Raw genomic sequence first — 16,277 nt, 5'->3', positions numbered from 1 at the left:
CTTAGATAGATATGAATTAAAATGTTTTCTTTATATAAAGACATTGATAGGAGCATATATTCATTTCCTGTATTTCTTTGAAATTGATTGATATCCGCTGGATTAAAACCGGTTCTCAGCTGTAAAGAAAAATTATGTGTAGGATAGTAATAAAGACCAGCTTTGTTAGCCCTGGTCGTCGGTCCTTAGGGGAAATCAAACAAAATTGTTTTTTATCTTAATTTCATTTTGATATCTGCGGAAAGCTGTCGATGATAGAATGCCATTAATAACTATTAATATTTTCACAGTTAAAAGATACAGCATTAAGTTATCCAGGACCAGCAGTATCGCAAATATCCACAGACAGCTGTCTTATTCCAGGTAAATAAAATACATTAACGACGCAATGGCAGTCGAACCCTTGACCAAATCTGGCTTGATATAAAACAAAATTGTAGTTCTTAAAAACTTGATACTGTTTAAGGACCTACTTATATTTTTAGAACTTTATTGTGGAGATATTTCTAAAGTTTTTATAAATATGTTATGTTATTCGCTGGCTAGGGGTTGGTATATTCTGTAAATTTGAGGGGGAGAGGGAGGGATAGAAAATATGTGGTTGGGGGGGGGGGGGGGGAATGTAAAAATTGTAAACATCTTTTTCCATTTTTCTCCCCTCCTGTGAAAAAAAACTAAAAAAATATGTGGGAGGGAGGATGATATGAATAAAATAAAGATTTCCGAAAATATTTTTCAATTTTTTCCTCTTCCTTGCTGGAAAAAACTAGGAGGGGAAACAAATATAAAAAATTTTGCAGCAGAGGGAAAAATGAATCTTGTGCAGAATATACACTAGGGTGGGTCGATTGGCAAGCTTTTTTGGATTTTCACATTACTACACATTGGCAAGGGTTACTGGGCCAATATAAAACCCTGTGAAACTTGAAAGAATTTCATAATCTAATAACAACGAGCGCATGGGGAATATAAAATGTGCCCGCCCCCTTATAAAACCAAAAATTGAAATTCCATCAAATACAGGCATGTTCCAAATCAAAATGACTGCGTTGAAATGCTGATTACCAATCTAAAAACCGTTTTGAAAAATATTGATTCAGTCTGAAATGATCTTCAAATAACCTACCTACCAAAATAAACGGTTTTGACTAAATCAGCTGTTTTAGGTACTTAATGAAATCTTATTCGAACTAGGAGCAATATTCATAAAAATAGTTTTCAGATTCGTAATCAGCATTTCAATGCGGTCATTTTGATATGCAACATGCCTGTATTTGAAGGAATTTCAATTTTTAGTTTTATAAGGGGGCGGGTACATTTTATACCCCACACGCGCCCGTTGTTATTAGATTATAAATCCTCTTTCAAGTTTCACAGGGTTTTATATTGGCCCAGTAACCCTTGCCAATGTGTAGTAATATGAAATTCCAAAATCGACCCACCCTAATAAACACCCCCTGTCGCTGGCTTAATTTTGGGTTCTTCTAATTATTCTTGATTAGTGTTTTTTGCTTGTCCATTCTTTTTAACCAATAATTTGAATGTTCAGTATGTTAAGTACATAAATGATATCTATTGTCTTATCCCTACCAATTAAATTGAAGGTTTAGATCTTAATTGTCAGTTTGATTAAAGAAAACATTTTAATACTAAACATAAATTATTGTTAAAAATACTGAGATAAATACTAATGTCTAGGGAAGAAAAATGTAGTTTTGTCTATTTTTTTGCAATAGAAATTGCAAATAATTTTTCTTTTCTTTTTAGGTTTATTACATCTCTCATTTTGCATAAATCTTGTGGGCATTTTTTTCTTTCAAAAAAATAAATTGTGTATGTACAACAATATTTTTTCATAAGCAACTTTAAATCGACCTAAAATGATTTTTTTAATACATACAAACATAGTTTGCTAAGGCTTTTTTAAAAAAAAGTATAAAGAAGTACCTATTTTTACATCACAATACAATGACAAAGATATATTATTATACAGGGATCTGAAGGGATAAGACAATGGCCAATAAGCGGTTTTAAATCCCCAATACACTATGTGCCCAGCCAATGCAAAAACTCTAAGATTCCAAAAAATGCATTTTTGAATATTGACCAATTTTAAAGTTTTAGGTTAATCTTTGTCATATTTGAGAAGGATTCCCAAAGCTAGAGGTGAAAATATCAATTACTTATAATTTTACAGCTTCGAAAAGTAGCCTACCTAGATATTTAGGATTTTGTAATAAAAGCCTTCGTATTGAAATTACATTTTATATGCAAACTTTAAATTATCGTCAAACTACCAAAAATTGAGCTACAGTAATATGTTATACCTTTTTGAAAGCTTATTGAATATACTATACGATTTTAAATTAGTTTTTATACATTTACTTATAAAACTTATGAAAAAATTGATGTCAAAGCAGCCCCCCTTAATTAATCAGGAATTATAATATTTTGTAATGTTACTCTCAACTTCAAATAGTTTGATCTTTTTTCAGCTAACGATGCCGCATATCAGACCTTTACACATGTTTAACCAAGGCACTCAGTGAATGAATCCCGTTGGTTTCAATGGCGGGATCGTTAGCTGAAATTTTTTTTTCGCATTTTTGTAGGAGCGGTCGGACCCATTTTATAGCAATTTTACACAAAAAAAGACAAATTAAAATAACTTTTTACAAATCATTTTATCGTGATATTTATAGTTCTCAATGCAATTTTTTGATACAATCCCTTATTCTTATTGCTTAAAGTCTTTAAAGGATATCCTTGCCCCCTTACCCCCGGAGTGTGGGGGGAGGCCCCCCCATGCACATGCCTAGAAATATTTATTTTAATTTAAGCTATGTAATCGAACCTGTTGCTTTTAATCAATTACCATTCTTTTTAAATCAAATGAATAATATTTTAAATGTTTAAATTTGATAAAACTAATTCTACCTATTCAACCCCATATGCACGCCCTAAAGAATTAAAAGAGTTAAGCAAACTTGTAAAGAAACTTAAAGATTTAAGCAAATTTGTTAATAAGTGTATGAAGGCCTAGGGATCTAAAGGGATAAGAGAATGGCAGATAAATTGATGTACATTACCAAAAATGATACACAAACTTACTCTTCTGTAGATTACAATTATTGGTTGAAAAGTTATGAAAACTCAACTTAATAAACAAACAAGAAAATGTTAATATAAAACTTTGGGGACTAGAGTGATTAACAGCCTAATGTCCCCTTCCTTCCTGATAAAGGCCCTATTGCAGACAATCAATCCTTTGATTGCAAGGCCTTTGGATTAAAGTTTTTAGTGCTTTTGGGGTGATTTGTGATATATTTGCTTTTATTTTTAAAACAAGAATTGTTTTGTCTATAAGTAGCGCAGCAATAATAGGTAATTTTTTTAATGAAAAAGTACAGTAAAATGGGTTTTAGGAAAATAGAAAATTATTTAACAAAATGTTATTAATATGTTTCCTTGTTTATAGTTATTAATGTCAACAAATCAAGGGATTTAAAGGGTTAAGTTAATGGCCGATAAATTGATGAGCTTATCCAATGGTGATACACAAAATTACCCCTTCTGTAGATTACAATTAATGGTTTAAACGTTTGGACACTCAACATTTGAAAAAAAAACAATTAAAATTCAGTAAAAGCCCCTAAAGTGGCTAAAGCAATGAATAATAAAACATTAATATAAAGCTTTGGGGACTAGTGTAATAAACAGCCCAATGTCCCTTCCCTCCTTGAAACAAATCAATTGATCTATAAGTATTTCATTGATAATTTATTTACGGGAGGGGGGTGACTTGAAACAAAACATACCAGCAATTTTATTTTGGGCGCTACTCCCTTAGTTTTAGAAATTGGGTAAAATTTTTGGGTTGTGTCACCAATCTCCCCAAGTTTTGGAATCTTAAAAAAATCTGCGGCGGAACCGCCGTTCACGGCCGTTTTCCGCTACCAACAAAAATTTTTTTTTATTGCATTTCTCGCTGAATTAAGCAATTTGGAATCATCATTTTTTTTTTAATTTCCCCCTATAACCAACCCTGTGAGTGTGGGGGGACTTCATTTTCAAATTCTCATTTATCAAGGTATACCTTAAATTCAGTGCTTCTCTTGTGCTTTTAAGATATTGGACCCAAATCGTTTTAGGGTGTCACTAATCACCCCAATTTTTGGTATTTTGAAAACAGCGGCGGGCCCGCCGTTTTTAGCCGCCGCTGCAAATTTTTTTTTGCATTTCTTGCCGAATTAGGCAATTTGGAGTCATTTGAGATAATGTTTTTTTTTTGGCGGCAGAAAATGGCTGTTAAAGGCGGGAGCGGCAATTCCGCCGCCATTTTTTTTAAAGATATCAAAACTTGGGGTAATTAGTGTCCCAACCCAAAAGATTTTACCCAATTTGAAGCAAAATTAACAGATCTATGAGTTTTTGTTTTATTTTTGAATTCTGGGCACACAGTGCAATAATAATACACAAATTACCCCTTGTGTATATTATAATTAGTGTTTAAAACTTTTGGACACTCAACGTAATTGAACCACCAATCAAACTCATTAAAAGTCGCCAAAGTTTTTCAGTTAACGAATAAGAAAACATAATTATAAAACATTGTGTAATAAACAGCCCAATGTCCCCTTCCTCCCTGCAATAATATACAAAAATAATGTTCAGAGTATGTTCCGCAGTAACAACCCACTACACAGTGAAGCCTCGGGACAAGGACCCCAGGTGGGAGGGTATCGACATGGAGAGGTTTGCCGACGAGGCAGATGTAGTTATTGTGGGCGGCGGACCCGCCGGCATGTCAGCCGCCATCAGACTAAAACAGCTGGCTAATGAGGTAGGATTAATTTAAGATTTACAAATTTGGATCCCAAAGCAGACCTTGGTTCAAGCGCTAAAAAATTTCTTAAGGTCTTTTTATTAGGTTTTATTTGGGGTGGGGGGGTTAATTTTCCTATTAAGTCCTTGTGTTGAATATCGACTAATACTTACCTAATTTAATAAATATCTTACTGGTTACCGTTATTAACTTAACAGTGCCATATTGAGTATTACAGGTCTATTTATTTTAATAAATAAATTGCGATCATTAGATTGACATCATTTATTTCAAATAAATTATCCAATTTTGTTATTTTCTAAATAGTAGTTTTGCATTTATGAAATGAATCTAAATTTGAAGGCTGGAAAAGACGAGTTCCGTGTTTGTGTGATTGAAAAATCTGCAGAAATCGGTGGCCATATTTTATCAGGTAAAATCCAGATTTATCCAAATTTTTTGCATTGCATTTTTGAAAAATTATTGCATTTAATTCAAAGTTAAAGTGCATTTTGATCAGAAAGGGGACAATGGGCTGTTTATTACACAAGTCCACAAAGTTTTATACTAACGTTTTCGTTTTCATTGGCCTAATAACTTTAGGGACTTTTATTGAATTTTGATTGGTTGGTTTATTAAATTGAGTGTCAACACGTTTCAATAACAATGGTAACTATCCACGAACGAGAGCAAGTGATTCTAAGCACCTTCCAGCATTGATCCATAGTATTTTTAGTAGCGAAGCTACTCTATAATTTGAAATGTCCGTCTGTATGTATGTCTGTATGTGTGAAACGTTTTGGGGGAAACGTGATTTTTTCAGCTCCTACAAAAGATAGAAGGCTGAAATTTTTGTCAACATTCCCATCATTATGGAGCATAATTAAGTTTATAACATCGTTAGCGGTCGGACTGCTTTTAAGCAGCTTTTTGGCCGCTTTTATTTTTCGAAACTGATTTGGTCGGCACCTGTAATAGAGAGAATGCTGAAACTTCTTGTCAACAATCTTATTGATATGAAGCATTATTAAGTGTAAAACATCAATAGCGGTCAGATTGCTTTTATCTGCTGGGCGGCAGTGCTTTATATTTTTCTGGCAATTTCTCTTAGGGTGGTTCGAATCCCAGGACCTATGAGCAGCTACCCTGTAAAGGAGAACCATGTCGGTCTGCGGTTAGCAAGATCCTTCTGTATAGACAAACAGATATCCTTTTACTTTATTATTAAGATTTGTTTATTTTATTTAGGCGCTTGTTTGGAACCCAGAGCTTTGAATGAATTAATTCCAGATTGGAAGGTAGTTAATTAATATAATTTTCTTGAAAAATTATATCACTAGATAGTATCCATAGTAGTAAGATCCATTCGGCACACACTAATCAAAATAAACAAAAGTCCCCAAAATTGTTGAGCCAACAAATAAGAAAACGTTGTCATAATACTTTGGGGACTAGTGTAATAAGCAGCCTATTGTCCACTCTCTCTCTCTCTCTCTCTCTCTCTCTCTCTCTCTCTTTCTCTCTTTCTCTCTCTTCTCTCTTTCTCTCTTTCTTCTCTTTCTCTCTTTCTCTCTCTCTCTCTCTCTCTCTTTCTCTCTTTCTCTCTTTCTCTCTTTCTCTCTTTCTCTCTTTCTCTCTTTCTCTCTTTCTCTCTTTCTCTCCTTCTCTCTTCTCTCTCTTTCTCTCTTTCTCTCTTTCTCTCTTTCTCTCTCTCTCTCTCTCTCTCTCTCTCTCTCTCTCTCTCTCTCTCTCTCTCTCTCTCTCTTCTCTCTTTCTCTCTCTCTCTCTCTCTCTCTCTCTCTCTCTCTCTCTCTCTCTCTCTCTCTCTCTCTCTCTCTCTCTCTCTCTCTCTCTTTCTCTCTCTCTCTCTGGTGAGTAATAGGTATTATAATTTGTTGTACTGTAATTTATTTAAAATTAGGCTTAAAATGGTACCAACCAAATTCTAATTAAGAGGGGGGGGGGGGGGGGTTTGACACATTTGGTGAGTAATAGGTATTATAATTTGTTGTACTGTAATTTTTTTAAAATTAGGCTTAAAATGGTACCAACCAAATTCTAATTAAGAGGGGGGGTGGGGGGGGTTTGACACATTTGCGTAAACAGTGAGTATAGGCTTTATCTTTGGACTGAGATGATAGATTATAAAAGAAAAAAATCATTCAAATATAATGAAAATATTATACTCACTGTTTACGCAAATGTGTCAAAACTTCCCCCCCTCTTATATTTTTGAAAAGAATCATTGTCTTTTAGTATTAACGTCAATCTATTTAATTTTAAAAAGTCTATAATACATTGTTTAATTCTTTGCTTAGGTAATAAAAGATATTATAACTATTATTACCTACATTTAGTTTATATTCATTATTTATAACGTTTACGAAAATTTTATGAATTTTATATGATTTTAGCAGACGTAGATAAAAATTGTATTAATAAAGTTTGTCGATATAATTCATTATATTTATATTAATATTATAATTTTAAAAAGTTTTGATTTAGATCTAATAAGTTAATATTAATACAGTAAATGAATTTTTTCAAAACAAAAGATTTACTTTCTCTTAAAAGTTTTAGATCTCTCTTAATTCACAATATTCCCCCATCCCTTTCAGTAATAGATTTATTAACCTAGATAGTTAATCAGACACAAAAAGCCGTCGAAATTAAAAGAAATTTCTTGCAGACAAAGATTTTTGTCTATATTTTGTTACATATGAATTCAAATAAGTATATATAACCTAAAATACAGATTTGTTTGCCCATAACCCAACCAAAAAATCCAAACTCGGGTTTTTTGTTGGGTTTGGGTAGGATATAAAAACTAAGTGTTTTTTTTTGGGGGGGGGGGTTTTAATTTGTATATTCCACCCAAAAAAAAAAATTTTTTTTTTTTTGGGGGGGGGGTTGGAGAAGGGGGTGACACGCCTAAAACAACCAGTTTTAATCATTATTTTGTTTTTATTTAACCTTTTTATTTCACCCACAAAAGATGGGTTATTTGCCGGTTGGGTTTGAGTTTTGGGATTTTGATTTAAAAACCTTTGTTTTTAATACCCTTCTATTATATAGATTAAATGAAAAAATAACTTCTCTTTCATACCATAAAGATTTAGATAGTATTATAATTTGAATTATAAAATGAATTGAAAATGATTGCTAAAATCGAAATATATCTTCATGTCTTAGAATAGTGTATTTTTAGAAAAAATAGGTTGAAAAACATACTAACTTTAAAATATTACAATTTCTAACCAATAATATGGTCGCATTTTACCTAACTGGTTCTTATTGGTTCAACTTACTAATTGTGGATCTAGATGTACTATATCTATTACCAAATCTTTATTGTGTTCCATAAAATGTCAATTAATAAAGAAGAAAATAACAAAAGATTTTTAAAATTTTCAATAGCCTTTGTTCTGGTATTAATTGAAAAGTTGGAAAGAAAATCAAAAATACTAAAGAATAAAAGAAGTAAATTCTCTGTAAGGTATGAATTTAAGTATTTATTCAAGTATTCTTTTTTTTAATTATTCAATAGTGAATTTGTTTAGAAGAATTTAAGAGGTATATATATACTAAAAGCAGTTTTTAGTAAAAATTTATATATCTACTAGTTTTAGCGGATACATTACTAGAGGCCTCTAGGGGCACTTAAGGGAAAGGGGGGGGGGTCGATTTCTCTTGGGAGGTTTGAGGTACCCTCACCCTGAATAGTTTTAATCTCATGAGTAGCTTAACTGTAAAGGAGAACCATATCGGTGCAATGGTGAGCGAAACCCTTTGATATACACATACAGATGCACACTACAGACATCTTGTTACTTTTATGTTGGTATAAGCTTGTAAAGCCGATAGCTGAAAGATAATAAATTACACTGGTATATAAGTAAAGTTTTTAGTTATGCTCTCTCATTTGTTGACTAATTAACTTTAGGTAGTTATAAACTTTAATTGAAGTTAGATTGGTTGGTTTCAAATTACCTAGTACTTTACAAACTTTTCAACCTTTCATCTTCTACAAATTGAATTTCCTAATTCTTGTCTATGTTAATGCACCCATCCTTGATCTAAAAAGACAATTTATTGAATAATTCTATAAATAATCATGAATTATAGTTCAAATACGTTTTAAAAATGTATTTATTGCGCATAACCTATTATAAAAAGAAGTACGGTGTTTTTGTTTTTAGCGAACCACTGAACCGATACAGTTCTATTCAGTGGTCATGGAAAGGTTAAAAAATTTTTTTGGCTCGCTTAGCATGCATTTTTACTGATAAATATTTCAGGGTAGTAATTAACCCCCCTCCCCCCGGCCCCCCCAAGTAATTTCCCCCAGGGTAAAATTTAATTTTTTTTTTGGGGGGGGGGGGAAGTAACCAAATTTGCGGCTCGCTTTGCGCGCCATTTCCACCCCCCCCCCCCTCTAAGAAAAAAAGCTTGGGCGCCCTTGGGCGTATCTGCTAGTTTTCTTTTTTCTTATTCTCTTAGATCACTGTTTCTTTCTTCTAAAATTGATAGAAATTTCTTAGCCAAATTCATTGAAAAGATTTTTTGAAATTAATTAGGATATTATCTCTGCGTTATTCACACACCAAAACCATCAAAGAACGCTTGAGTTTTCTTTAGATTAGAAATATTTCGAATTTATCAAATTCCAAGCATCTTAATGGATTAGACAATGGACGATAAAGAGGGAGGTCATTTTCTAGTAAATCCCGTAAAGGTGTGTGTTATAAGGCCTAAAAATAGTAGTAGAACGATAAGGTGCTCTATATATTTGTATTCCCTATTGAATAGAACAATAGGGAAATTTTTTTTTTGATAACCGTACCTGGAATATCTTTAAAAAATACGAAATTTCTATCAAACGCTTTGTTTGGCTCAAACTGACAAAAATTTAAAAAAAATATAATTATAATAATGTTTTCTATCGGTACAAGGTAAAGGTTAAGAAAAATCTATACCAATAAACAAAGGAAGAAGCCATTCTTTACAGGTTGATTTATTCAAGGTGACAAAAATTAGTTTTATGTTTGTGGAATTTCATGTTTGTTTGCTTTGAATTAGAAGGTTTCAATGTGCATTGTTTCATTTCAATTTCACTACAGCGAACAACTACATTTTAGAACATTTTTTTCTGTAAATTTAACTTTCATTTTCAAAAAACTAACTAGTTTTTCAACTATATTTTGGTCAATCTTTATTATAAAAAAACATTCTGGCTTTAAAATAGGATTTGAAACTAAAAATGACATACTACACAACAAGCAAAGAAAGAATATACGACTTAAAGAAACCTTGATGAAAAGAAAAGACAATTTATACATTTAGATAGTCCATATGACCCCATTTTTCATCAAACTTTATAAGGTATAAAAGCCATTGACATGCAACCTCCACTTTGAATCTCTTACCTATAATATAGATTGTATATCTGAATGTTTTCAAAATTGTCTGTATGTAACTTGTTGTGTTGGTTTGTTTCACTAAGTCATTGTATAAATGATTTGTTAAAGTTTCATTTTAATGTTCACTGCTCGTACTACCTGTAAAGAATGGCTTCTTCCTTTGTTTATTGGTATAGATTGTTCTTAACCTTTACCTTGTACCGATAGAAAACATTATTATTATAATTATATTTTTTTTTAATTTTTGTCAGTTTGAGCCAAAGAAAGCGTTTGATAGAAATTTCTTATTTTTTAAAGATATTCCAGGTACGGTTATCAAAAAAAAAAAAAAATTTCCTTATTGTTCTATTCAATAGGGAATACAAATATATAGAGCACCTTATCGTTCTACTACTATTTTTAGGCCTTATAACACACACCTTTACGGGATTTACTAGAAAATGACCTCCCTCTTTATACAGACATTATGACAAATAAATTTGCACCATTTGTAGATTAAAACTTATTGGTGGATAACTTTGGACACTGCTTGTTTGTACAAACTACATAGGATTTGATAATAGTTATTTCTCGCATCGTATTATAAACGGCTTTCCGCGGATATAGAATGTACAATTATAAGATTAAAACTATTTTTTTTTAGCCCTGAGGTGCCAAAGGCACCGGCTAAAAAAACTGGTTTTAATCTTATTATTGTACATTTTTATATTCGTAGAAAGCTGGATATAATACGATGCTAGACATAGATTTTTCGTATGGATGAGAACCGGTTCCTATCCACCGGATTCGAATGAATACGAGAAAAAAACTCAAAGCTTTGTAAATGTGTGTTTATGTAACTTTTGGTACCAGGAAAATTTACAGTCTAATGTCCTTTCCCTCCCTCGGTAGATTATTATAATGTTTGACACCTTTTTCAATAAAACCCAAGAACATTTTAGAAATGATAAAAAAAGAGTTTGGATCACACTTCGTCATACTAGAGACTTTAATAATTGAACCTTCTGCTGCTATGTCAGATGCGCGACATAAATTGTTAGAGTCGAGGGAATGTCTTGACCCTAAAAAGGTCCAAATCATTGTCATGTACAGTTGGGACTTCCAGTCAAAGGTCGTACAATGAAAGGGTTTGCTGTCGGCAATAGGTCTGGTTCTGTATTTATCAACAGTTCCTAGAGGAATTAACCAGCCAAAGAATATTTTATGATTAACTAAAACGTTTAATATATAATCATAATGTCCAATCTTATCAAGCAAGACATAGTAACTGAGTCTGCTAAAATTATGTTTTCAGTTAGCACTTGGAAATAAAACTTCTCCATTTTTTGTTATTACTGTCTCTAATTGATTTGTTATTTTCCACCTCCTAATTAATCTTTTTTATAGCGAAGCTACTTTTTAATTCACTTTGTCTGTCCGTCCGTCAGTCAGTCCGTAATGCTATGGAGGAAATGTGATTTTCTTGGATACTTATAAAGATTGACAGCTGACATTTTTAGTGAAGATTCCTTTGTCATATGCGCATATAATCCATACCTTGGTTTGTCCGTCTGTCTGTCGGTCATGCTTCAGGAGGTTTTCGTTAATTTCTTTTAGTGTTTGCATATTTCTCTATTTTCTCTCTGAACTTAACATGTGCGTTATAACTCACTTTGTCCGTTTGTCATGTCCATTCTATGATTTTTTTTGTGCTGAGCTACTTTACTTATGAATGTTGTCATCCTTGTTTCATAGATATATAATATGTATATGAATACTTTATGTACACATAAAGGGTTATGTTTTCATTAACTTCTTTATGGTTGTTATCAAAACATGAAGTAAAAATAGCATTTCTTAGGAATGTTGTATTGAGAATATAAAAAAACAAGTAGAATGAGATCATTTAAATGTTGAAGATTGATTTTTGAATATACCTGCAACAAAATTATTTCCGAAAAACAGCTTTGCGGAGCCGTTTGATTTTGGTGTGGCTCCGGCACCGGCGCCGACCAAAAATTAAGAAAAACTCTACATATTTTTTTCCCCATGTCTATTTTTGACCTTTGAAGGTTTTAAAAGTTCCATTTTTGAAAAAATGGACTTGAAAAACTTAAAAAGGGCATTTGCACATGACAAAACTGAGTTACCAAATTATAATTTATAAAAAAAATCTCTATTTATCTAGTCCGGAGCCGTTTTTTAACGAAAATTACGGCTCCGGCTCCAGCAAAATATGGCGGCTCCCGGCTCCGGCTCTGCAACACTGCGGAAAAAGATCAGGAAACTTATAGGACGGTTTAAATAAAATGTTCATTCTTTTTTCGGCAATAATATTCTGCTGAAGTAAAGTAGGACGCAAAAAAACCTGCTAACTATTAATGGAAGTAAAACAAGGGTGACAACATCCAAAAATAGCAAAGCACAAAAGGAATATCTAAAGCAGATGTTCATTGGTCAAGAAAAAGAGAGGGAGAGGAAAAGAATAGAATAGAAGAAAAGATATTTAATAGAAAATCACGAAACCTTAAATAATATAAAATGCCTTGCATGTCTGACAGACTAACGGAACAAGTAATTTTTGTACTGGATTCTCTTTGGTAAGGGGTATCTTCACAACAACTAAAGATTGGCAGTTTATCTTTGATAGCAGCTGAGAAGATTACATTTTTTCCAGAGCATTAAGGACAATGTGAATTATAGATTGGCTTCACTACTAATAATTTTACTAAATTGGTGGAAGTGAAAAAAGTACCTAGTTAGTGTTATGAAGGTTTTTTTTAGAACATTCGCTAGAATCATATGATAGAATCTTCTATTTGTTAAACATTCCACAGAAAGGAAGTATAAATAACAGATACTAGGAGGAAGAAATAATATGTGGTTTCAGGTCTCCTTAGTTTTGATAGTTAAAAGGGGACTATGCACGAATAAGTGCAAGTGATTTTAAGCAAATTCCAGCAGTTATTTTGAGTATTTTTTTTTTGAATTACTAAGTTTATGTTTTATTTAGTTATATCTAGTTAAAAAATAAATATCTACTTCGAAATTTTAAGCTTTTAGTGATTAGATATCATCAGTTGTTTTATTGAGTTCAAAAGACAAAAAAAAACAAGTCAAACATCATTAAATTTCATTAATTAGACTGCACAATATTACAAGTTACCACCTCTTTTCTAAATATACATTGTCATCAAAAAAGTATAGCTTTGTGACAAAACATTTGACACTACAGTTTGAACTCAACAGAACATTAGATGACATTATAACAAGGACAATAATATTCTTAAAAGCAAAGCTCTTGAACGGTAGGACAAACGAGTGTCAGAAATGAATAATCAGAATATAAGTGTGTACCTAATCGAAACAAATTGTTAATAAATTTGTTGAGAAACTGCTAAAATACAGAATATTGTCTAGGACATAGTTACATTTTTAGGACTTGATTATAGAGATGCTTCACTTATAACATTTTACTTTGTTTTTCTAGAAATCATGTCAATCGTATGATTTTATAACATAAAAATTTGTTTTTTAAAAAGTTAAAAATCAACATGTTTAAAATGGACGTACGGACATTCTAGTAACGATTAAAAAGTTTCTACGCTTTCTAAATCGTACATTACTACTACAGGAATCCCCATGGAAAGTTTATAATCGATTGGACAATTCTAACCTGTTTAAAATAACGAAAATAGCCAACTGTCTGTGACGTACGGACGGACCGACCCTAATTATAGAAAACCTTCTCTTAAGAAGTCTTAAGGGTACATTGTTAATAAAATCTTTTTGCTGTATTAGGAGAAAGGAGCTCCCCTGAATACCCCAGTTACGGAGGACAAATTTGCATTCCTGACCAGCTCTGGCAGAATTCCTATCCCCATTCTACCAGGTTAATCCTTTTTTAAAGTAACCGGAAGTTTGTCTGTTTAATTGTAACCGATTTGGTTCTCCTTTATAGGGTAGCTTTTCATAGTGCCTGGTAAGGTTTATAACTATTTTGGGAGAGGGACCACTGCACCGTCCACCCTCTATAGAGAAATCGCCCCTAGAAAAAAATAACCCCTACAAAAAAAAAAAATTTCGAATAAAAATTGGGTAATCGAATTCATCTCCGCCCTCCTCAAGTGCCTCAATAGGTCTCTAGGGGCGTAGAGTATGAAAGAATAGGGTTAATATTCAGGGGTAAGACAATGGCAATAAAGAATTTTTTAAGGTGGTGCAAGCTCCACCTCTTTAATAGTTTTGAAAATAAGGGGTTAGATTTTCTCTGGTCAATTCAATTGATACTTTTGACAAGGTTAGGCTGTGTTACTTTGGGTAATGGATCACCTTGCAGGTTTAGAGCACCGCAAGGTTAGGCCTTCCCAAAATGTATATGCAAACAGAAAAAAAAACTCGATCCAGAGGTGTATTATCTCTATTTATAAAGATCATAAGTAAATTCCAGCTTTGGTCTCAGATAAAAATCGACCCACCCATTTCTACATTGGTGTGATGTGTCTTAAATGTAAGGAAAAGGGCGGTTGTGACACTTTTTGAAACCAAAACTAAAATAGAAAGGAACTCAACTTTAAAAGAAAAGAGTTACTGCACTTAAATCCGAAATTCGTTAGGAAGAATCCGTCACACTCACAAGCCCTATCTACATATAGTGATCTCTTGGCCGCTATTATCTTTCTGTATTATCTAACATGCTATATGTGCAATGATTACGAAAAGGTTGAATTAAAAAAACCTTAATGTCTGTAAAATGTTTAATTTTGAATAATTTATTCAGGTTTCCCTATGCACAATCATGGCAACTATATTGTCAGATTAGGACACTTTGTACAGTGGCTGGGACAACAGGTACAAATTAGTTTTAGTATTGGATCTGAAGGGATAAAGACAATGATCGATAAATTGATGAACATCCCCAATGATAATTCATAAAATTACCCCTTCTGTAGATTACAATTAGTAGTTGAATCGTATGGACACTTAACTTAATGAACCAGCCAATTAAAGTTCACTAAAAGTCCCTAAAGTTGTAAAGTTATCTTATAAAAAAAACGTTACTACAAAGCTTTGGTGACTTGTATAATGATTAAACACTGATACCACACCCCTCCCTCCCCCCACCACCGCTTATATTGAAATGAATTGAAAATAAGGGTGGGTTGTAATACATTTTCTCGTATTCATTCGAATCCGGTGGATAGGAACCGGTTCTCATCCATACGAAAAAACTATGTCTAGCATCGTATTATATCCAGTTTTCTACGAATATAGAAATGTACAATCATAAGATTAAAACTAGTTTTAATCTTATAATTGTACATTCTATATCCGCGATAAGCCGTTTATAATACGATACGAGAAATAACTATTTCCTTATGCTTAAAACCTGCGGTTCCTTATCTCTGCGGGGCCTCCAAGTGTAAATTTTGGAGATAATCGTTACCAGGAACATTTTACCGTAAACTGCTCTAGATCCCAATTTACGAATCTTTTATCACCAGGCCGATGAGTTGGGTGTTGAGATATACCCCGGGTTCGCCGCCACGGAGGTGCTTTACAACGAGGACGGGAGTGTGGGCGGTATTGCCACCAATGACGTGGGCATTGCCAAGGACGGCAGCCCCAAGGACAGCTTCGAGCGTGGCATGGAGTTCAGGTAAATCTTTTTCTAGTATTGCTTCGAAACCGATTGATATCCGCTGGATTAGAATCGGTCATCAGCCATATTGCAAATTCATTTATAGCATCGTATTACAGAAAATTTACGAGAATATTAATTTAAGAATCATAAAATAAAGCCAGTTTTTTTTAGCACGGGCCTTCAGATTATAGAGGCTCTGTATTGAAAGGGGGAGAGTTAGGGCCTAAAAAAGAGTCTAAATCCACCCAAAGACTTTGATACAAAAAATAAAATCAAAAACTTTTACTAACCTGGGAATTATGTGAATCTTTCTTAAAACGAAGTATTCAATCGGTTCGATGGTTCGCGAGATCTTAAAGGACATACGGTAACAACCTTATCATTTAACAGGATAGGAAGTTGCAATTAG

General features: G+C 32.8%; 1 protein-coding gene across 6 annotated transcripts in view; it reads left to right on the top strand.

Moving 5' to 3' along the window:
- Nucleotides 1–16,277, top strand: part of Etf-QO (electron transfer flavoprotein-ubiquinone oxidoreductase) — a 51,470-nt gene that overhangs the window by 826 nt on the left and 34,367 nt on the right. For 5 of the 6 annotated variants that reach the window (XR_013879984.1, XR_013879983.1, XR_013879982.1 and 2 more), the window contains exons 2-8: nt 291–363; nt 4,675–4,843; nt 5,189–5,258; nt 6,074–6,123; nt 14,026–14,116; nt 15,005–15,075; nt 15,729–15,883. Coding sequence is in view for 2 of the 6 variants with exons in the window: in XM_080161946.1 (XP_080018072.1) it covers nt 291–363; nt 4,675–4,843; nt 5,189–5,258; nt 6,074–6,123; nt 14,026–14,116; nt 15,005–15,075; nt 15,729–15,883 (679 nt within the window). In the remaining 4 variants the exon portion in view is untranslated. Of the gene's footprint in view, nt 1–290; nt 364–4,674; nt 4,844–5,188; nt 5,259–6,073; nt 6,127–14,025; nt 14,117–15,004; nt 15,076–15,728; nt 15,884–16,277 lie in introns of all 6 variants that reach the window. The other variant, XM_080161947.1, reaches the window with a different exon arrangement.

This window comes from Acartia tonsa, chromosome 5, assembly GCF_053477335.1.
Source record: "Acartia tonsa isolate MP-2025a chromosome 5, ASM5347733v1, whole genome shotgun sequence".
In the NCBI taxonomy this organism is placed as follows: Eukaryota; Metazoa; Arthropoda; class Copepoda; order Calanoida; family Acartiidae; genus Acartia; species Acartia tonsa.
Note: the sequence above shows the minus strand (reverse complement) of the source record. Positions and strands in the feature narration are given on the sequence as shown.